Source organism: Columba livia, chromosome 3 (genome assembly GCF_036013475.1).
Source record: "Columba livia isolate bColLiv1 breed racing homer chromosome 3, bColLiv1.pat.W.v2, whole genome shotgun sequence".
Lineage (NCBI taxonomy): Eukaryota > Metazoa > Chordata > Aves > Columbiformes > Columbidae > Columba > Columba livia.
The window spans coordinates 4,053,774-4,076,215 of NC_088604.1; the positions used below are offsets into that span (position 1 = coordinate 4,053,774).

The 22,442-nt window shown below is 48.8% G+C and overlaps 1 protein-coding gene and 1 non-coding gene across 2 annotated transcripts; both read right to left on the reverse strand.

Annotated features, from left to right (window-relative positions):
- Nucleotides 1-7,889: 7,889 nt before the first annotated feature.
- TRNAW-CCA (transfer RNA tryptophan (anticodon CCA)) lies at nt 7,890-7,961 on the reverse strand. Its single transcript has one exon. It is a non-coding gene; the product is annotated as a tRNA-Trp (tRNA).
- Nucleotides 7,962-20,499: 12,538 nt separating this feature from the next.
- LOC102084620 (gallinacin-13) lies at nt 20,500-22,101 on the reverse strand. Its single transcript, XM_065055636.1, has 2 exons — nt 21,984-22,101; nt 20,500-20,777 (listed from the first exon to the last, which is right to left on the reverse strand). Exons 1-2 carry the CDS (start codon nt 22,042-22,044, stop codon nt 20,656-20,658), a joined length of 183 nt encoding a protein of 60 aa, XP_064911708.1. The 5' UTR covers nt 22,045-22,101; the 3' UTR covers nt 20,500-20,655.
- Nucleotides 22,102-22,442: the final 341 nt, after the last annotated feature.

Genomic DNA, 22,442 nt, shown 5'->3' on the forward strand with positions numbered 1-22,442 from the left:
GTGATGTTATATATATATATATGTATATATAATTATTCTTTCCCCCATTTTGGTCAAATTTTGCAGAGTCAACAGCACAGAAAGGTCATCTTAAGACAGAGTTTCAAGTTCTGTTCTGCACCACAATGATGCTAAAGCTTCTCTTTAATGCAAATAAAACATCATTTTCTTTTCTCACATTTCTCTGGGAGAAGATAGGGATAATATATATTCTGCACCACCCTTGGAAATGGAGGAACCGTTTGGCCTGGAATAGAAAATAATTAATCTGTGAGCAAAATCTGTGAAATCCAGCAAAGCTTGGTAAGGGGATCACCTGGGACTCATTTCAGATATCAAAAAGGGGACCCTGGGGCCTTTTTAGTGGGGATGGAGCAGAAGGTCCCTCTCTCTCTGCTGGGTTTTCATAAGCATTGTGCCTTATATATGTATTTTTACATGCATTTTAGTATTTTTTTTTAGAAGGTTTGTAATGTATTTTCTCTAGAAAACCTGTGAGTACACTTTCTCCACCTGTTGCCATTTATATCTAATAATAATTTTTGGTCACATTCACATTTTAAAGATTGATTTCAGCTTAGAAGGCTTCCTAGTGAAGCGATCAGAAAAATAAATCAGAAACATCATATTTAATACACTTAACTGTAAACCTTAGTATTTATGCAGTAAAACTGGAGATGTTGTTACTGTGTGAAGATTAATCCTTAGATACAATCTGTGCAAAGGCCCTTGCATCATTGCCTGCCTATAATATAATTTTTAACCAACAAAGAGTAAAGTCCTTCGCTATGTTTTTATTTATACTTTGGCAGTTAAAATAATAATGAAGTGCATAAGCCACTTGTAACCTGCAATTAAAACAACAATAATAAAAAAGTAAATAAATCACTTGTAACCTGCATAACCTCCCTCTGACTCACACAGGATTGTGTCGCTCTGCTCATTGCTGTTTGGTTTTTGCAGTTTTCTGTGTTGCCTGTGATGTGGTTTTGGTGTAAAATACAGACAAAATAATCTGATTTTTGTCCTGACCTTTTACTGAACTGGCTCAAAGTTCCCAAGCACGTGTGACACTGGGGACCTGGGGTTGGGACATCACTAATGCTCATTTTTCCCAGCAATTGCAGCATGTCCCTGTTTATTCCCAATACCTCCCTCTTTCCAAAGAGGTTTTTTAAACCTTTAAAGTCTTATAAAACACCTTTTAGTTTATTATGGGGCATCGCAAAGCCCATTCTTTGGGCTATGCCAAAGTCTTCCGCTCTTTGTTTGCGGGAGGGAGCATCCGCCTGTTTTTCTGCAAATGCGATTTCTTTCAAGAATCGAAAGTATGAAGTAAAACTTTGCATGAAGTTCTGGCCTTTCTACCCTTTTTGTGGAAGTGATGGCGTTTCTCTCCCTTTTTCAGTCAATTTGGGCCAAAACCACACCAATTTTTGAGATAAATTGGTTTTATATATTAAGCTGGGTGCAGGCAGGAAGGTTTCCCTGTTAGACACGCTCCCCAGGGAGCCTGTTAATCCCTTGTGTGCCCAAGCCAGGCACGAAACAACCCCCTTTTTTGCTTTTGTAGGATTTTAAGAGAAATAAATGGCATTTTTCAGCCTTTGGGGCAAAATCCACCAGACAGTACTGAGATAAGGAAAACAGCCAGGAGGTCTTGGGCTCTTATCAGTTGCTAAATCACTGCTGATTGACTCATGGTGGCCTTGCTTGAACATTAGGCAGCAAATAACTCCTTCTGCAAGACCAATAGTTCTAAGTTTAAGAAAAAAAGTTTCTATGCATACCTACCTGCCACCAAAAAAATGAGAAAATAAATACTAAATAACATGGGTAAGTTATTGTTGTTTTGTTGTGTTTTTTTTTTTTTTTTTTTTTTTTTTTTAATTTTCAGGGTTTAAAATAATTGTTGCTTATGCCGAACACATGAAATGTAGATGTATTTATTTAATAAGCAAATAGCTTGGCTTAGGATAGAAGTAAAGTGTGGTCCTTGAACCCAAAACCTGTGCTTCACAGTTGGGCTGTCATCTCCTTCTGGGTGTATCTACCCAAATTATTCCTAATTCACATTTATCACCCACTTTTAAACGCTAACATTTTACTACCAAACCAACACTATGGAATTTGGGGGACTGGACTGGATGATCTCCTGAGGTCCCTTCCAATCCCAAACATACTGTGAATATGCTCTTAAAGATCTATAATATTCTTGCCCTCTCTTTGTCCCTTAACATTTTTGTTCTTTACTTCAAGCATCATGGTTCATCCTCAAAAGTCAACACTTCCCTTCTCAATGCCACTTTTCCTCTTCCCAGCTGTCTTATATTTGGGTGTTGAATCACCTAAACCACATGATATTGCAGGTTATCCAAAACGAGGCATTTGGGAAATAAATTAAATAAATTGAATTTATGAAATAAAAATTCGTTTTGGCCCAAAAGACATTACTTCAGGGGTGTGTATCAGCATTTATTCCTTTACACTGAGACTTAGACAGCCTTAGATTGGTCACGTATGTCATTTTAGACAACATATCTGGGGTTTTCATCTGTAAAACAGAAAACCGGTGTCTCAGCAATTTGAAAGGTTACATCAGATGTAGATTTTTGCACCCAAATTTGCAAAAAAAATTATCCGAATGTGAGTTATATCTGCATCCCTAACAGTTATCTGTCCCTTCTGCAGATTTTGCAGCTGACTGGCATGCCCTCGCAGCGGCAGAACATCTCCATGACTTGTTGGTTGGGTTTTGATGGGGATTATAACGGTTATTAGGGTTGGATCAGCTGCCAAAGTAAATAACTCACCCAGGGCAACTGGTAAGCAGGACTTCATAAACCAGGACCCTCTCTGGAAGGGTTAGGCACTGATGTAATTCTCACCTCTACGGGGGAGCTGGGATACCCTGAGTTCACAGAATAGTTTGGTTTGGGAGGGACCTTCAAAGTAGGGACCATGAGCAGGGACATCTTCACCAGCTCAGGTTGCTCAGAGCCCCGTCCAGCCTGGCCTGGGATGTCTCCAGGGATGGTTCATCCACCACCTCTCTGCCCAACCTGGGACAGACTCTCGTGGCCAAGCAGGAAGCAGAAGTGCTTGGCCATGGCTGAAAGAAATTGGCAGAGCTAAATCCAACACCCAGCCTGGATTTCCATCCACACAGCAAGGCAGGTAGAAACTGAGGGTCTTGGTGTCCTCCAACCCCTGTGCACCCCTTTTGCCTTACACTGCCAATGCTCCCTAGGAGGCTCAAAGTCCTTTCTGGATCTGGAGGACCCTGCAGCATTCTTCCCTTTCTGCTCCCTGCAAATCCCTGCGAACAGGGAACTCCTGGTTCTGTGTAAATCCTTGCAAACAGGCAATTCTGGTTATGCAACCTCAGCAGTGCCTGGTGACTCAGCCGAGCTCACGAGGAAGCAGATGACTTTGCCAGGAGGTGACTCAGCAATGGGTGACATAAGCAAAAAAAGCGTCTTCCCACCATCGCTGGGAGAAATCAAATCCAGATGTGGGTGAGCAGAGACATGGAGAGGGGAGAGCCCACAGGCCCTGGCTGGGTTTGGGAACACAATGGCAAGGCTGTGACTTGCTCCTGGAAATTTATGTCCCTTTGCACAGCACTGGCTATGGGCAGGAGGGAAGAAGAAGGGAGAACCTCCCTTCCCAGTTTATTCCAGCGTCTGCTGCCAGGATTGGGGTTTGGGCCAAGGGGAATGCGGGACAAAGCTGATCCTTGGCTCTAACACAGGGTCCTTGTTTGAATTAACCATTAATAGCATTTTCCCTATTTTCTATCAAAAAGCTCTTCTTGGTTGCCTCGCTTGATCCATCTTGTCTTCCTGGGGTGTCTCCCCTCCTTTGACTTCAAGCAAACACCATTAGCTGTGCTAAGTCTGCATTGCACCAAAGAAGATGCCCAGCTGCTCCCATCCAAAGGTGGAAATGCCTTTCTTCATGTCTGGCATGTAAGATAAGGCGAGAACAAAACTCGTCCTGCATCTGTTTTGAGACAGACCTTCATGGTCAGCATCCATTTCTGTACTTAAAAGGGGTTGATAAGAAAGATGGGGACAGGCTTTTTAGCAGGGCCTGTTGCAATAGGACAAAGGGTTATGGTTTTAAACTAAAGGAGGGAGATTCAGGCCAGACATGAGGAAGAAATTGTTTGCACTGAGGGTGGTGAGAACCTGTCCCAGGCTGGCCAGAGAGGTGGTGGATGAACCATCCCTGGAGACATCCCAGGCCAGGCTGGACGGGGCTCTGAGCAACCTGAGCTGGTGAAGATGTCCCTGCTCATGGCAGGGGTGGGACTGGGGGAGCTTTGAAGGTCCCTTCCAACCCAAACTATTGTATGTTCCTATGATTCTAAGATTCTACAATCCAGGTGTGTCACTGCTCAGCTGTTTGGTGTGGCCAGACCTTTCTTGCCAGCTCTTCCAGCAACTTTTGGCTGCAATACCCTTGAAGCCAGAGATGGACCTTTGTGTTTAGCAGTCCAGAACTGAATTTCCTCTATGACTCTGGCAGATATTTGAATTTATGGGAACTTTTTCCATCTACTCTGTTCCCTGGCAAAGAATCTTCCTCCCCAGCAATTCGGGCTGGGCCAGCTCCCCACTCCTGTCTCTCCATCAGTCTCAGGCTGGTTGGGACAGCTGCAATGCTCCCAGGTAGACCAAGATGTTTCTCTTGGGAAACACCTTACCCTCAGGGCACCTTTACCATGGGTTTTCTGTAAGAGGTTTCAGGCAGGTTCAGACACTTTGGGGCAGATTCTATGGCCTCATTTCCCTTTGTGGTACATGTCCAACTTTGGTCTTGCTCCTACCATACCCCAGCCTCCAGGAAATTCAAGAGTGGTGGAAAATGCTCAGATCTCATCTGGTGTCCCTGGGTACCTGATCCTGGCCTCTTCCATCCGTCACTTGTTGAGCTCGTGCTTTTAAGCCACCCAGCTGCAATCTCTGTCCATCTGTCCCGGCTGGTGATGGAAAGCAGGAGCTGACTTCCCCTCTGTGGTCACCTCCCGTCTCAGATGACAGGTTTGCGTAAGAAAAGCCAAGGATGGGGACAGCTCTTGTGCTTCAAAAAGAAACCTCCAGCTGGCCTCAGAGGAGGAAATCCACTGAAAAGAAGAAGTGAGAGAGAAGCTGGTACACTGACACACACCACAAAAATTTGCATCCAGAGCGTTTCTCTGTGGGTGCTGAACAAAGGGGACAAATACAACAATCCATGCCCCTCCTTTCATGTTCTTCTCTCTTCTCCAGAATCAGCGTGTTGGTGCCTTCCAACAAGAACAACTTTGACAACCTGACTTTGGGCACAGCTTTTTAGGGGAGCGTTGAAGAATTTTGCCTTCTTCTGCAGGCACAAAGGTTGGGCATGGCCAACACAAGACCCTGAGCAAGGTGGGGACCTGGGCTTTTAGCTGATGGGGCTTGTTCATACACTGACATGAGTCTTCACTCCTGATAAAACATTGGGGAGATGCTTTCCTGGAGGGACCAACTAGGGCGGGGGGCTGTACTTGCTCTTGTCTAAAGAGACCTCAGACTCCTATCTGTGTCACTGCATTTATTTCCATCTCTCGGTCCTCCTGCTCACAGCATGAAACACACATTGTGGGGGTGGTTCCTTAGGCCAAAATATTTGTCTGGTGTTGTGTTTGGGTTTGATGGATGATGAAGGGATGGAGGCTGTTTCTTATACATGCAGAATTCAGGTTTAGGGAGATATTGGCCCTCTTAGAGAGGGGCCAAAGGAGCCCCAGAAATGATCCGAGGCTGGAACAGCTCTGCTGGGAGGACAGGCTGAGAGAGTTGGGTGTTCAGCTGGAGAAGAGAAGCTCCAGGGACACCCTAGTGCAGCCTTTCCGTGCTTAAAAGGGGCCAATAAGAAAGACGAGGACAGACTTTTGAGTGGGGCCTGTTGTGATAGGACAAGGGGTGGTGGTTTTAAACTAAAGGAGGGGAGATTTAGGACAGACATGAGAAAGAAATTTTTTACAGTGAGGGTGGTGAGAGCCTGTCCCAGGTTGGCCAGAGAGGTGGTGGATGAACCATCCCTGGAGACATCCCAGGCCAGGCTGGACGGGGCTCTGAGCAACCTGAGCTGGTGAAGATGTCCCTGCTCATGGCAGGGGGTTGTACTAAAAGAGCTTTGAAGGTCCCTACCAACCCACAGTATTCTATGATTCTATGACTGGTTTGTCTGCAGAGCCATTATGTGTCTGCTTTGCAGAAGGGAAACTGAGGCACAAAAGTTCCATCCCATGGTGAGCCCAGATGGAGAAACCAGCAGTCCTGGCCCATGGGAAGCCTGGCCATGCTGCCTGCACCCTTCTGCTGCCTGCAAAGCTGGGAGAGTTGCAGGCTTCTGTCAGGAAGGGAAACCTCCCAAGATCCCTCAGAAATGGGTGTTTTTGGTGCTCCGGTGAAAGGTTATCTCATCAGGCTCCATGCCAGGCTCTCAGTGACGTGTGAGGGCCTGTCACATGCTGCCGGCCACCCGAGACCCATTTTCTCCTGGTAGCCCTGTTTTTCCCCTGTTCTTTGCTTTGTTTATACATGAACCTCAGGGGGGAAATGGGAACATGAGGAGAACTGGTGGGACTGGAAATCAAGGCCATTTGTAAGGAGCTGAAGCAGGAAGTGCAAAGCACTGGGAGCTTTTTCTGAGGTCAGTGGCGAGTGACTGTGGACCGGGTGAGACCGATACCTAAAAGCGTGTTTTACATGTGGGGGAAGCTGGAAGCACATCTCATTTTAATTTATTTACATAAAATTGTGCAGGATGAGGAAGATGACGGGGAGTTTCCCACGGGCAGAAGGGACGTCCTTACACTGATGGACAATGAGCTTCATCCATCCCAGCAGGATCCTACTCGGGACATCTGAGTTTGCTGGATGAGGCCAGAATGGAGAGGAAACCAATCTGTTTCAGGCTGCACTGGTTTTGGATGCCATCTCGTGGTCCAGGGAGGCTTTTACACAAAGGGATGTGTGTAGAGTATTTCCTTGTCTGGGCAGAAAAACTGCGGAGTGAAGCAGCTCCTGCTGCTGCTTCCCAGGGCATTGTGAAATCTGGCCCTGGCCCCATCGCTTCCAACAGGTCTCATTCCTAAAGGATGAGTTCCACCACCTCATCCCGCCTCTGTTTGGGAATTGCCAACCTGATTAAGTTTAGTGAGCTGGGCTGTCTCATCCCACCTCATTTTAAGCTCCTTTGTGGGGAAGTCCTTCACACCAGCCTCCCTCCAAGGGTGTGGGGGAGAGATGAGCACGGAGGGTTCGCCTCGCCTTCAGCCCTAACCCTTTCCAGATGTGGCCATTGCCTTCTGTCCCCACTTCTTTCTGCCCCTTCCTAAATGAAAAAAAGGCAGATCCACTTCAGAGGTGAGGAGAATCAGAAGCTGATAAGATACTGGAGCTGCAGCACCCTTATCTGTGTCTACAGGAGAGATTGAATCAACTCCCAGCCCAATGACACCATTGTTCAGGGCAGACATGAGAAAGAAATTGTTTGCACTTAGGGTGGTGAGAGCCTGTCCCAGGTTGGGCAGGGAGGTGGTGGATGAACCATCCCTGAAGACATCCCAGGCCAGGCTGGACGGGGCTCTGAGCAACCTGAGCTGGTGAAGATGTCACTGCTCATGGCAGGGGTGCCACTGGGGGATCTGGGAAGGTCCCTTCAACCCAAATTATTCTGTGATTCTGTGATTGTCAGCTGCTCAGGCTGGAAACAGCGTCTTTGTGGAGCATTTAGCAAGTATCAGCCCTCACAGAATTTGGTGAGAGGATTTAAGTGTTTGCTGTCAGCTAAATAAAACACAGAATCCCACAATGTCAGGGGTTGCAAAGGTGAGCATGGTGGCCCAAGGCTGACCCCGGTGTGATTTGAACACACAACCTTCTGATCTGGAGTCAGATGCGCTGCCCTTGCGCCACGAGGTCAGGGTGGGAGGATAAAACTCCCCAGTATGGAGCCTGGCCTGGGTGGTGGGGATGTCTTCTCCATGGGGAGCATCCCAGGGGTGTCCAGGGACCACAAGAGAATCCCAGAATGTCAGGGGTTGGAAGGGACCTGGAAAGCTCATCCAGTGCAATCCCCCCATGGAGCAGGAACACCCAGATGAGGTTACACAGGAAGGTGTCCAGGCGGGTTGGGATGTCTGCACAGAAGGAGACTCCACAACCTCCCTGGGCAGCCTGGGCCAGGCTCTGCCACCCTCACCCCCAACAAGTTTCTTCTCAAATTTAAGCGGAACCTCCTGTGTTCCAGTTTGTACCCATTACCCCTTGTCCTGACACTGGTTGTCACCAAGAAGAGCCTGGCTCCATCCTCCTGACACTCACCCGTTATATATTGATAACCATGAATGAGTCACCCCTCAGTCTCCTCCAGCTCCAGAGCCCCAGCTCCCTCAGCCTTTCAAGTGCAGATCCCTGCTTCATCACAGCACAGAAATAAAAAAACAAAACAAAACAACACATCAGAGACCAAAATCCAAAGAGTGTGTGCATCAGGAATGAAAAGGAAGATGAACACCATAAAATCTCCACGTCAAAGAGGATTGAACCTCTGCTGCTGCAAGCCTGGTTGCTCAACAGGAGCCCATGTGCTGTGGTTTACAGCAGAAATCGCTTGTGAAGCTTGCTCAACCTCTATAGCTGAGGAGATTTGTGCAAATACCTCCTGGCTGGCACGGGCAGGGCTTCCAGCTTGGAACAGGTCTTGCCAAGGGATGCTAAAAAGTGAGGAGTAAAAGGCAGTTGCACCCTGTGCTTTATCACTGGGGGGTTTTGGGGAGTTTTTGCATGTTATTCTCTGGTCTCACTGCCATAGGAGAGCACTAAGCTATCAAAAGTTTTTTTAGGTACTTAAATGCACCGATCTCATTTGCATCAGTAAGAAATCACATTTTAGTCTGACTGTTCCTGTGGGTTCAGAGGGGCAGTACTGAGGGACAGGAGGAGAACAAATTGCTTTGGACCATCTCCTGAGCAGAAAACAAAAAAATATTATCACCAGCTCATCCTGGAAATCTCCATTTGGCAATGAGGATTGTGAGGGTTTGGGAGCCAAGCAGTTCTCCAGCACAGGGGTGCTAAATACTTCAAAATTTACCTGTAAAGCGTGAGCAATTTGACAAATGATCAGCAGCCTCATAGCTTTTCCTTGGAATTACCCTGAGGGAGATGTGAGAGCATCTTGCAACAGCCACATGAGGATGGAGGCAGCTGCAGGTTTTCTCCCATGGCTGATTTCCAAGGTCGCTCCACCCCAGCTGCCTCCCCAGGCACTTTCCAAGCATCTAAATCATTCTGATAAATATAGCAGGAGGAAGGCAGTAGGTTTGGCTTGGGAAAAGCAGATGGAGCTGGCTCTGAGAGAGTGAGCGTGCTTCGTACTCATTGCAACAGAGTCATGTGCATGTATTTAAACTGAGACCTAAGTGAAAAATTATGCTGTTCTGGGACTTTGGAGAAGTCTTGAGTTTTGGAGAGGAAGTTGGCAGCTGAGTTGTTTCCTAGCTGATGAGGTAGCATGTCAGACAGATCGAAAAGTGTCTTCTTTAGCTATGAGGTGGCCTTCTTCATCCAGGGAAAGGGAGGCAGATATCCCCACACATAGCCCTTGTCATAGTCCTGTTGGCATCTGCAACTGTGCCTGTGCAGTGGGGGCCCAGTGGCTGTTCCCTAGGTCCTTGTCCATATTCCCCATCCCAGGGCATCTCTTGGCTGCAGGAATTTCCTGGGATGGAGAGACTCTGGGATGGGGAAAGAAATGGTGGTGACTTCTGGCTGCAGCCTCCACCATCCTGAGGTACCTGGTGACCCACCAGCAGATGGACCTCAGCATCTGAGGGCTGACGAAACACCACAGGGTCTTCCCAGAGGGGCTTCACTGCATGACCTAAGTGCAGCAAGCACCTGCAACCTCTCTAAGGACTTGCGGCTAACAAGTACCGTGTAGTGGTGTTTGCAAGAGTGATAGGCTCCTGAGACTGGCCCACCAAGGTGGGATTGTGTAGCCTGGAGAGCAGGAGGTTAAGGGGAGACCTTCTCACTTTCTATGACTGCCTGAAAGGAGGTTGGAGCCAGGAGGGTGTTGGTGTCTTCTCCCAAGTAACAAGTGAAAGGATGAGAGGACATGGCCTCTAGTTGTGCCAGGAGAGGTTTAGGTTGGATATTAGGAACAATTTCTTAATGCAAAGGGTTGTGAAGCACTTGGAACAGGCTGCCCAGGGCAGTGGTGGAGTCACCATCCCTGGAGGGGTTTAAAGATACGTAGATGATTTTCTCTGGGACATGGGGCAGTGCCAGTGTGAGGTTAATGGTTGGACTCAATGATCTTAAGGGTCTTTTCCAACCAAAACAATTCTATAAATCTATGACTGTCGACATCATCTATGGTAGTCCTTATGAGGCAGGCATCTGTCCCACGGGATGGGCTGTGCCACCATGCATGCACCGAGTACTTGTAGATCCCACCTGAGGGGCAAGGGGTGGCCCTGAGCCCACAGTGAGGTCCTAACCCTGAACTGGCACCCGCCCAAGGCAAAAAGCCCTGAAAAAGGGGAGACCCTCTCCTGGGAACTGCTGTGTCAGGGCTTGGCCCTCCTCATGTCACCTCCCTGTGGCCTTGAGCATCTTCCTTGCCATCACGGTGCTGAGATGCAGGTCCCAAGGTGAGCAGAGGCTGAATAAGCAGTTGCCCCCACTCCAAAAAGGATACTGGCCTCCGCTGAGAAAGCCCAGAACGGTGTTTATGCCAGAAGACGTGCAAACATCTCAGATGAACAGCCCTGACCTCCTCCTCCACCCCCCCCAAATGAAGCTTTTTCTGCTTATCTCTGCATCCCTGGGGTAGCCCTTTCCAGAGATATTCTGGGAGCCCAGTGCCGTCGTTTCCTCCCAGCCCTGTTTCCTTCGGCACGGGGTCAGCACCACCACCCTCTCCTGATGGGCCCTGTGGGATGCCCGTGGTCCTCCGGGATGCTGGGGGCTATCGCTGGGAGGACATCGTCCGGAGGAGGAGGAGGAAGCACTTCGACAGGAGACGATGGGTCCAGGAGCCGGGGAGGCTGGACGGTGCTGGGTGAGGAAGAAAAACAGGAAGGTGGTGGCAGATAAGGAAAATACCCTGGAAGAGGAATATAGAGGAATAATGGAGGGCAGGAGGGAAATTAAGATCCTGGCTTCTTCTGCAGCAGACGTCGTGCCGCGAGAGGAAGCTGCCGAGACAAAGACAGCCCAGAAAAATCCTTCTTGTTGTGTTAGGAGCCAGCTCTCAGCCTGACAGCAAGGTGGGAGCTAGGGATGCTCTGGCAGGTGTGCAAGAGGTTGTCACACACCTGCACGGTTTTATCTGACCAGAAGACTCCAAGCACAGCCCTATGGAAACTGTTAATTAGCCTGTTGTGAACCCCTGCTAATTAATGTTAGTGACACACTTTCCATAGTGGTGAGACTGAGTTACTGCCTTGTGCACAGACAGCTCTAGAGAGGGGGTGTCCTGGGGACAGGAATTATGTGACCCCAACACCTTGCTAACCTGCTGGGATGAATCATATCAGAGATGATGGTTTGTGACCATGTACCAGGTCTGTCCTGCCTCAGGGTTCCCTGTGCAGGTGTCTCAGTGTTTAATCCTAATGCGGTTGAATGTAACGATTGTGATTCCCAACTGATTTCTGCAGACACCGCTACTCTCACACAATCACAGACCGGTTGGGGTTGGAAGTGAACTCTGGAGATCATCTGGTCCAACCCACCTGCTAAAGCAGGTTCACCATAGCAGATCGCACAGGATCACATCCAGGTTGGTTTTGAATGTCTCCAGAGAAGGAGACTCCACAGCCTTTCTGGGCAAAACTTTGCTGCTGATCACTCAGGTCTGTACACTGGGTATCACCTTTGGAGACAGCCTCAGCTGTGGCACATGAAAATCTTGTTCTTTTGCATAGTTTCTCCAAGACACAGCCTTTCTTCTGCACCTGCATTGGTAAAACCCCAGTCCAAGTGTTTACCATTTTTGACCCTTATTATGGCTGTCCTTTGGAGCAGCCCTCCCCAAAATGTGTGACTCACTGAGCCCACTGTTCTTTCACTAAGTAGATACAGTTTAGGATCATGGTTCTCCCTTGTCATGGCCCATCCCAGGTACCACCTTCTCATAGCCTACTCTCCATGTCATGCCCATGATGTGATCCCATGCCCATCTCCAGACCTGTCTGAGGAGGGCACATGGTATCCATCTCTAGAGTGTGCTTGGAAACATCCAGATAAGCAGTAGGATGCTGAAGGACATATCACACAGCCCCTGGGGTTCCTCTCATTGCCTTTTCCACAAGACCTGGTTGGCCTTCACCACCAAGTGTTTGTGGTCCAACCCTGCCTGCTGATGCCACCTGCCAGTGGCACCATGAGCACAGGCTTCAGCGTATTTGGTGTTGGTGGTAGGATGAGATGGACTGGTTGTGGAGAAGTCTTGTGGTCAAGCTGTTTCTTTGTCCCCTCTTCTCAAGGCCACCCAAGCCATGCCTGGAAATGCTAGAGGAGTGTGGCTGCCCTTATCACCTCATGATGTCCCACCCTGTGCCAGAGAGATGAGGACCCCAGGGGAAACACAAGGAGAGAAATGGAAGACAACCCCATGGCACAGATGGAGAGATTCAGCCCACAGATATTTCACCTCCTTTCCTTTTGTCCCATGTCCCACATCCTAGGTGTTAGAGGAACTGGTTCTGCCTTTTGTGGACACCAGCCAAGTCAACCAGTTCCTGTGCACTCGTGGTTGTCACTCTCAGGCTGGGATTTTGGTTTCCATCCCTAGCACCATCACCGACGGCTCCTGGATCAGGCTACCGAAATGATTCTCCTTGGGCTCTGCCCACCTCCCTTGTCTGGCAGCATAAGCAGGTGTGCTGCATCCCACCTTATCACTGGGGAGGTAGTCACCCTGTAGGTCTCTCCAACCTCTGGTGTTTCTGAATGACTGACCTCTTTCCTTCTGGGGTTATCATCTACCAGACCCTCACTGCTGGTGGGGTACCTTGGCAGGACATGGATAATCCCTCCTATCAAAGAGGGAATTAAATAAGTGCCTTTGTCTACACTTTTACTAGGTCCCTCCTTTTAACATTGATGAGTGTGCACTTTGCTGAACAAACCCTGGGCACAGTTAGGCCCTCAGTACATTCCCAACAAGTCCTCCTGCAGTGAAGAAGTCTCAGACCTGCTGTGGTCCCAGGAGGCTGTACCTAGAGAAATGATTCTGAAGGGCCAGCAAGGTATCTGTGCTTCAGTTTTATATCAGGATGGTCCATCTGGTGGCTTGAGGGCTGGCAATGGCTGGTGGGATGATTCTGCCCGTCTCTGAAGGCATTTTGAAGGCTTTCACCCTGTGACGATGGTGAGTGAGCGGGCTCTTGTGGGGGCTGACAGCTGGATTAGCTCAAGCCAAAATTGCTTCTGCCTCCACTCAGCAGGACCTTGGTTCATCCCACACCGTGTCAGCTCACAAAAAGCAAGGGACCCTTTTCCAGCCTGAGTGTAACCCACCGCAGTCGGTCACCCCCCAGGGGACCCTGCTAACGAACTGTGCTTGAAGACCATCATCTCCAAGCAGATAACAGCTCCCCAAGGAACAGGCAGCCTGGGAGTGACGATGTTGATGGTGAAACCTCCCATTAATCACAGAAGTGCAGCTGCCACCTCCCCACAGCAGCTACCGGAATTAATCACACCACTGAGCAGACAGAACTTGCACATTTTTCCCCTGCCATGTGCTCCCATGTGTTTTTTCTCCCATGTGCTCAGTGTCAGGAGATGTCTGGTGCTCAGATATGTCTGCCCCTTGACTGTGGACCATACATTAAAAGATCGTGTCGTCATCCAGCCGCATCCTTGGGGTTGTTCAGCCTGGAGAAGAGAAGGCACTGGGGAGACCTTATTGTGGCCTTTCTGTACTTAAAAGGGGTTGATAAGAAAGATGGGGACAGACTTTTGAGCAGGGCCTGTTGCGATAGGACAAGGGGTGATGGTTTGAAACTAAAGGAGGGAGATTCAGGCCAGACATGAGGAAGAAATTGCTTACACTGAGATTGCCCAGAGGGGTGGTGGATGCCCCATCCCTGGAGACATCCCAGGCCAGGCTGGATGGGGCTCTGAGCAACCTGAGCTGGTGAAGATGTCCCTGCTCATGGCAGGGGTGGCACTGGATGAGCTTTGAAGCTTCCTTCTGATGCAAACTATTCTATGATTCTATGAAACACCAGCCTGGAGACTCTATAATGCACTTAATGGGCAAATCCATAACTATCTTCCTTTGGGGAGATAACCTATCCACATACCAGCAAGGCAGACCTCAGCTTCACGTCAGCTTTTAGAGATGTCTTCTTTGGGCAATTACCTCCCCATGGTCCCAAGATAGCATTGGCAACCTTTTACCTTGAAGCAAAACCAAGGCAGCGTTGTCTTGGATTTTCCTTGCAAGCAGCAGCTTGGTGGGAGAGGTTATTTAATCTTTGGTTTTTTTTGTTTCTTTTTTTTTTTTCCTCATCCTAGGAGGCATGTTTTATTTGTGGTGGCTTCTTCAAAGGGCTGCTGTGGGAGAAGCAGAAACCTGGTACCTGGGAGGAAAGGGGCTAATGGCAAACTTAGGGTACGCTTGAACTTGCCCACCCTGGAATAAACCTAGTGGTTTTCAGAACAAATGGACAGACTCTTTGAAATCACACCTATATCCTTAGCTCCTTGTCCTGCAGACCTCACTAAGATGTATTGCCATTACAAGTGCTGCCAACTCCAGACATCTATCAGAAGACTCACAAAGTCTTGCAGGTCCCTAAAGCCTTCCCACCATCCAGCTGCAGGTTTGGTTTAGTCCCCACGGCTCCTGTAGCTGTGCAAACCTTGATGTTTTGTGGTGCCCCATGACCATGGCATTACGTCATCCAGGCTAGGGATGGACTTCCAGGGTTGAAGAACCATGCGTTACTTCCACTCCCCCTGTCTTCTCCAGATAAAGACTGAGAAAGCCATGTTTTGGGTTCTGCTCTGCACAACAGGGTTGTGGGCCAAGACCTTGCCTTCCCAGGACTTGATTAAAGTGACCACTGCAAAAACCCAGCGAGATGCAATGCATAGTTCACAACTGCAGCCACAGTGATGGTGTCCCAATTGCTTTGTCCCTATCTGATACATCTCAGCTTTTTGTTGGATTCAGATCTTTCCTGCTGGCTGGACCTTCCCTCAGTCCTGGGAAGGATCAGTCTGACACTGAGGAGGGGTCATACCCCTTGGGGTCTTGCTAGCCCAGCCAACATCCTTGTAGGCCTCTCCATTTGTCTGTACACATATGAATGAAGAGATATGTTTTCAGAAAGAGTTTTTTAGGATCTTTCCCAAGGAATTTAGGACTGTCCCTACAGGGCCAGGAGGCTCTAGGTCTGACAAAACTACTTTGCCAACACATTCCTCCAAAACCTCATTTTTCCTGTCCTTTTTTTCATAGATTTGGGGAGTGTGGAGTGGGGGAAGGATGGAGTGGGTGGGCATTCATACCCATTCACCTCCCCTCCTTCCCCTGTCCTCCCCATCACCCTCCCCAGCCCCTTCTCCTCTTCTCAGCAACGATAAGCTCGCTGATGGAAAAAATGTTGTCACACATATCTCACTTCCAGTGTGTGGGAGTCGCTGATAGCGGCATGAAGATCTGGACAATAAAGCCTTCTGACAGCTTTCGTGTCTGTCCCAGGAGTCAGGACCTAATCCTGGAGGAAGAGCTGATTGCTCACGGGGTTTGGAAAAGGGTCCTGCAAGTGGTGGCTCTGGAGAGGATGATGGAAAGGAGAAAGGCCTCCTTCACCCTCCCTTATCTGGGGTGCAAAGCCTTTTTCTTGTCCTTTCCCCAAATTCAGCATCGTGTCTCATTCCTGGGGCGTCTCCGAAACAAGAGCCACAAGATTTTGGCTGCAAGTGACTTTGCTGTTGTGCTGGGGATCAGCCCAACAGCTGCTCACCGTGGTGTTTGTTTTGGAGCATCCCCACCATCCAACACTCCCACTCTGGGGACAGTAGGGCTGTGTTGTTCCAGAGCTGCTGTTCTTCCACGTGCAGCTGCCGAAAGAGCCAGGAGCACCTCGCCAGGAGGGTGAAGTCATTTATTTATGCCTAGCAAAAAAATGTACTTTATTACACAGCCTCTGAGACATTAAGGTTTTCGCTCTGACGTGTACAGCTGAGGTCAGCATGAGCCAGTCCTAGTGGCTGCGTCTTCTCTTAGCCCTATGGTAGGGGTTATCTAAACAGGACATTGATTTTTTCATGTAAAAAATGCGCCAGGGTTTTGCTGGCAGAGGTTCATTTGACCAACAGAAGTGTCTCCACAGTGGCGGGTTACCCTGGGCTCCCTTCACCATCCGTAAAGATAAGAAAACCCGTGTAAGACATAATTTCTGGCTGCACAGGGCCTGGTTCTCAAGGCAGCTGTGGAGGACAAGGAGATGGAGACCTTCACTCCGCAGATCTTCATGTCGTTTACCCGATGCAAGGGCTTGGTTCTGCCTGAGATGAGAAGGGCTCTTCTGAAACAGTGCTGAGGTACGAAAGAGTCCCTGAAGGTGACCCTGGTTTTATAGCATTCCTAGTTTCTTAAGTATCTAGTTTCTCACTGTAGTTACAACAAGTGAGAATGAATTTTATAGATTTTATAGATTTTTTATTTCCAAGCAAAAATGTTGTAAATTCTCCAGCTGTAAAGGGAACCACCCAGTGTTTACTCTTCTGTCCCATGCCTTAGGGCCTATAGTTCCTCTCCCCAAAGTCTCAGTTTTCCTCAAGAGCACTGATTTCCAAAGTGGGGTGTGAGCAAGACAATCCATTTGGTTGGGAGAAGAAAATATTCTTTGTACCATTCATAAATAAAATAAAATAAAAACATTACAAGACCACTATTGCAGGGAACTGTCTCTCTCCTTGGGCTGCAGCTCCTATGTTCCACAAGGCTTTTGCCTCCCAAGGGCTGTGTTGCAGGGCTGTGTCTGGGTTTAGCCAAAAATATTTCATTCTTTTCTGATCAAATTGTGTTTCTGGGGGAGTCAAGGAAAGAGGGGGTAGTGTTAGGTGTTATTGCTGTTTTATAGAGAATGAAAGTTTATCATTCAAACTCAGGGGAAAACTACCAAAGAACATTTAGATCTTTTGGAATGGGGGTAGTGAGACAGTGGCCCAGGTTGGCCAGAGAGATGGTGGATGAACCACCCCTGGAGACATCCCAGGCCAGGCTGGACGGGGCTCTGAGCAACCTGAGCTGGTGAAGATGTCCCTGCTCATGGCAGGGGTGGCACTGGATGAATGTCAGAGGCCCCTTCCAACCCAAACTATTCTATGGTTCTATGATTCTATGATTCTGTGAGTAGTACCTGGTGCTCCATCTCAAAACCATTTCCCTGATAAATTTGTAGCCAGCTCTACTTGAGATCATTCCCAGCCCCAAGCTTTGGGTAAAGGGCAGATGGATACACCTCTCTCCCTCTGCCCTGGCCCCATCCTTTGATGACCAGGGGGTTTTTTTACCCCTTTGTAGACAGTCACACGGGATTTTCATAGAATTGCAGAACGTCCTGAGTTGGAAGGGACTCGCAAGGATCATTGAATCCAACTCCTATCCCTGCCTACGACAACCCCAAAATTCACCCCATGATTTTCCAGGTTTCCTCACCAGGATGTGAGCGGTTAAAGTCTCGCAGGCTTTAGCAGGAGGAAAGCTGTGTGACAGCATCGCTGGGCTGTAGCACAGAGATGCTTTTGAGGGCTGATAGCCGGCTCCATCCTGCCGGCAGCGATTTCCCTCTACGCAGACACACAGACACACACAGACACACATCCATGTGCACACCCAGGCGTGAATGCTGCTCACAAGGCTCACATTCAGGGGCTCTCCAACCTCCTTTTCCTTTGCAACCCCGAGATGTCATCCTGCCCTTGATAAGGCGCAGAGGCGACTGCGAAAGGAAGGCTCCCAGTTGTTCCCGGCGCCAGGCTGGGTAAAGGCAGACATGTCTAACCCTCGGCTTCTCCAGTAGCGGCCAAAAACAGATGACATCACCCCTTCATCCCTCCATTCCTCCCCCAGCATCCCTATCAGCCCCACGGAGAGGCGCGTGCGTGGAGGAGCGAGGAGGAAGGGGGAAGAAAAGGGGGAGGAGGTCGGAAAAAAGGAGGGAAGATGAAGACTGGAGCTGCGAGTTGGTTACTTTGGCAAAAAGACAAAGTTCTGCAAACCTTCACCGTCCAGACTTCAAAAAGGTGGAAAAACTGGAGGCTCGTTTCTGGCAGGTCTTGTTATCAAGGAAAGCCTTATCTGCTGGATGGGACTGATGGCTTGAGCGAGCCAGAGTGGCTGCTAACCTCTGGCTGAGCTTTCTGAGGTCCCCGAGGACTGGACTGTCACTCAGCAGAGAGGAGAAGCATCCAGGAGAGGGGACTGCATGAAGGCACTGCTGCTGTGTTTGCATGAGAGGGAAAGGACAGAGGTCTCCCCAGCCTGGGACCCCATGGAAGCCCAGTTCTTTGCTGCTTTACTTCAAAGAATCATAGAATCACAGAATAGTTTGGGTTGAAGGGACCTTCAAAGCTCATCTAGTGCCACCCCTGCCATGAGCCGGGACATCTTCACCAGCTCAGGTTGCTCAGAGCCCCGTCCAGCCTGGCCTGGGATGTCTCCAGGGATGGCTCATCCACCACCTCTCTGGGCAACCTGGAAGAGGCTCTCATCACCCCCAGTGTAAACAGTTTCTTCCTCATGTTTGGCCTGAATACCCCCTCCTTTAGTTTAAACCCATCACCCTTGTCCTATCACAACAGGCCCCGCTCAAAAGTCTGTCCCCATCTGTCTTATGGGTCCCCTTTAAGCACAGAAAGGCTGCACTAGGGTGTCCCTGGAGCTTCTCTTCTCCAGCTGAACACCCCAACTCTCTCAGCCTGTCCTCCCAGCAGAGCTGTTCCAGCCTCGGATCATTTCTGGGGCTCCTCTGGCCCCTCTCCAACAGCTCCATGTGTGTCCTGTGCTGAGGACCCAGACCTGGACCAGCACTGCAGGGGGGTCTCACCAGAGCGAAGCAGAGGGGCAGAATCAACTCCCTTCACCTGCTTCCCACGCTCCTTGTGATGCAGCCCAAGATACAATTGGCCTCTGGGCTGCAAGTGCACATTGCCGACTCATGTCCCATCTTTCATCCCCCAGCACCCCAAGTTCTTCTCCTGGGGGCTGCTCTCCATCCCTTCATCCCCAGCTTGTACTGATATCAGGGGCTGCCTCGACCCAGGTGCAGGATCTTGCACTTGGCCTTGTTGAACCTCATGAGGTTCACATGACCCCACTTCTCATGCTTGTTCAGATCCCTCTGGATGGCATCCCATCCCTCAGATATGTCAACTGCACCACTCAGCTTGATGTCATCTGCAAACTTGCTGAGGGAGCACTCAATCCCACTGTCTATGTCATTGATGAAGATATGAAATAGTACTGGTCCCGATACGGATCCATTTAATTCCTGGTGAGGAGCGTCTGCAAATGAGCTTGGTCCTGGTCCATTTCCACTCAAAAGATCAATATGTGGAGGAAGTGAGACAGTGATGCCCCTCACGTGATGTTGGGATATGGTCTGAAACATGAGGATTTATTCTCTTTAGCTGTCAAAACACTCTGCATGGATAAAGCATGAGGGAAATCATCTCCAGGTCTTTGGTCTTTACGAGCTGTCCCCTTTTCAAACACAACCCTGGCGTGTCTCAGGGAACAGCATGGTCCAAAAGGTCTTTCCACCATGCAGTTTCCATGCAAGCATCAACTCCTTTTGCTTCCATCATCAGCCTTATGAGCACTTGATCTTTTTATTTAAACCTCACACTAGGCAAGCAAGGTTGCATGTGAGAATAACTCCACACAGAGTGGAGCAGATACAGAACCACCACACTCTCTGTGCAACCACCTTGTTAATCATTCTGCCCATGGGCGTGAGATTTCTCTATTTCACCCACCTTTACCTTGTCTTGGGTGTGAATAACCTGAGCAATCTGCCCCTGTTCACCTTGTTGTTGTCATGGAGGAGAAAGAGGCACTTCTGGAGGACAGATCATACCTCTGACTTGGATCTATCTCCTTGAAGAGGATAGACCCTGCTGTGGTCTCTTCTGTAGACAGATGAGGCAAGAGATAGAGGTTGATAAAGGCTGTAACAGTGACAGAAATAGAGGTATGGGCTAGAAGAGAAGCTTCATAATTGCTTGGAGAAGCCCAGCAGAGCCCTGTTTTGCTGCCACTCTGGAAGGGCACAGGTGTCCCTTCAGTTCTGTGCCACAACTTCCAGCCCTCTGCAGATGTTTCAGGTACCCCAGTGCATCTCAAACACCGTCAAACCCAAAGCGTGAGGCAGGATGTTCCATCTCAGAGGGAAACACTGCTGCACTCTGAACCCAGAAGGACACACAAACCCAACAGTTTTATTGGCAATGGGCAAACTGAGCTGCAGGTGTAGGTCCGGAGGTTTCGGAGAACAGATCCTACGTACAGCTGTGGTTGCAGGATCGCTGGGCTGGTCCCCTCGGGGTGCTGGGGTCCATCCCAGCATGGCCAGTCTCATCGACAGCAGCGCAGGCGGCCGTTGCTGCAGCTCCCTTCCCATCGCTCCATGTGGAAGCAAAGTCTCCGGCAGTGGCCGTGGTTGCTTCTGCACTGCTGGCTGTCCGAAAGGCCTCTTGCTTCTGGGGAAAAGGGGGTGACAGATCTTCTCAGGGGACTTGGGAACCCACCTGGAGCCCTGCTGGTGCCACTGGCTGAGCAATGAAACACTTGCTGTTGGCAACAGGGAAATCCAGCTGGCTTTGTGGTGAAGGTCAGATGCTCTTGGGAGGAGCATCTCCCTCCAGCAAGCATTGGGACCCTCTTAAAAAGCCTAGATGAGGCAGCCAGTTTTGGTTTGGCTAAGTTAGGTTAGATGAGTTGGGCAACAGCAAAAGTCAGAGAAGCATCTTTTTGGAACAAATGTTTTATCTAGTGGTTTGTTCGGCTGTTTTGGGGTATTTTTTTTTAATTGTTGGCTTCGTGGGTATATTTTTTTGATTGTTCATTCTAAATCATCCTGTTTTGATTAAAAGGGTATGTCCTGCTTCTCTTTACACACAGCAGGAACTCCAAGTTTGGGGTTTCTGGAGGGATGCACTGATGGGTATCCACCATCAGTGGAGAGGGCAAACTCTTCTCTCTCCTCCCTCTATCCCTAGGACTTAAATTAGCTAAATGAGAGCATAAACAGGCTAAGCAAGTAAATCTACTCTTCTTGGTTATCAGGTTTGTTTTCTGTGGAAGTTATACCACCATAGGCCTAGTAACACCATAGTAACATTACAGCTGAATGAAACCTGAATTCCTAATATCTATCTATCTGTCTGTCTGGCTATCTATCTGTCTATCTATCTATCTATCTATCTATCTATCTATCTATCTATAAAAGCAACCAATGAAAAAATCCAGCCAAGGAAGATTTTTCTATTAAAACAGAATCCCAGAAGAAAACAGACAGACAAAAAAAAATACCTAACAGTCTTTCCTCCCACCTTTTCCCCTGAAAGATTTCATGGGTTTCTCCTTATTTTGTGAAGGTTGAGGCTTATATCCTGGCCAGGAGCAAAACTCAGGCTACTGTCTCAAGCTCAGCATTTCTGGGTGGGTTTTAAGGGGATGGAGAGGAAGGGGCATACAACCTATGAACCTGAGATACCTGCATGCAGGAACTTCAGAGACCTTTTCAGAAGACATTTGTTCCTTGGAAGCAAGAGTCAAGTCAGCCTTGGCTTGCCTTGGTTTGACTTGAGGGCCCTGTCTTGTCCTTGTCTATCTTGGGGTAGGAGCTCAACTTTTATCCCTCCACAGTCCTGCAGAAACCCCTATTAGTATGTTGTCCTTACCGGGAACATCCTGGAGCAGGAGAATGACAATGACTTCAAAGAGCAGCTGGAGGATCCTCATGGCTGAACGTGGGTGGAAGTTCCACCACGAGGAGGAGTGAAGGGCCGTAAAGACATGGAGAAGGGAGAAATGCTGGATTTATAGTGCTAGGCGGTTGTGTAATGCTCCTGGAGTGCGGGGAACTTTGTCAATCTCAGAAGAATTTCAACACGACAGCAAACAGTTGCATTGGGATGTGCTCACTCTTGGATACACCATGTTGCAGCCAAGAAAAAAAAAAAAAAAAAAATAATAATTAGAAAGAAATAAAAAAGCAGGGTTTTGTCAACAAATTGCACTGAGCACTGGGGAGTCTGGTTGCTGCTGGATAGAGGATGTTGGGGCTCACCCAGTCTGGCTCTTTTTGTGTTTGTATGCTTAAGCATGTGATGTTAAAATCCTGTCCAAGTTTTTGGAGG

Bases quoted from the DNA above. Each gene is read 5' to 3' on its own strand.
- LOC102084620 (XM_065055636.1), bottom strand. From the start codon at position 22,044: ATGAGGATCCTCCAGCTGCTCTTTGAAGTCATTGTCATTCTCCTGCTC. The intron at 20,778-21,983 runs GTAAGGACAACA...TTTCCCCAGAAG, and splicing joins CCTGCTCCAGGATGTTCCCG to CAAGAGGCCTTTCGGACAGC.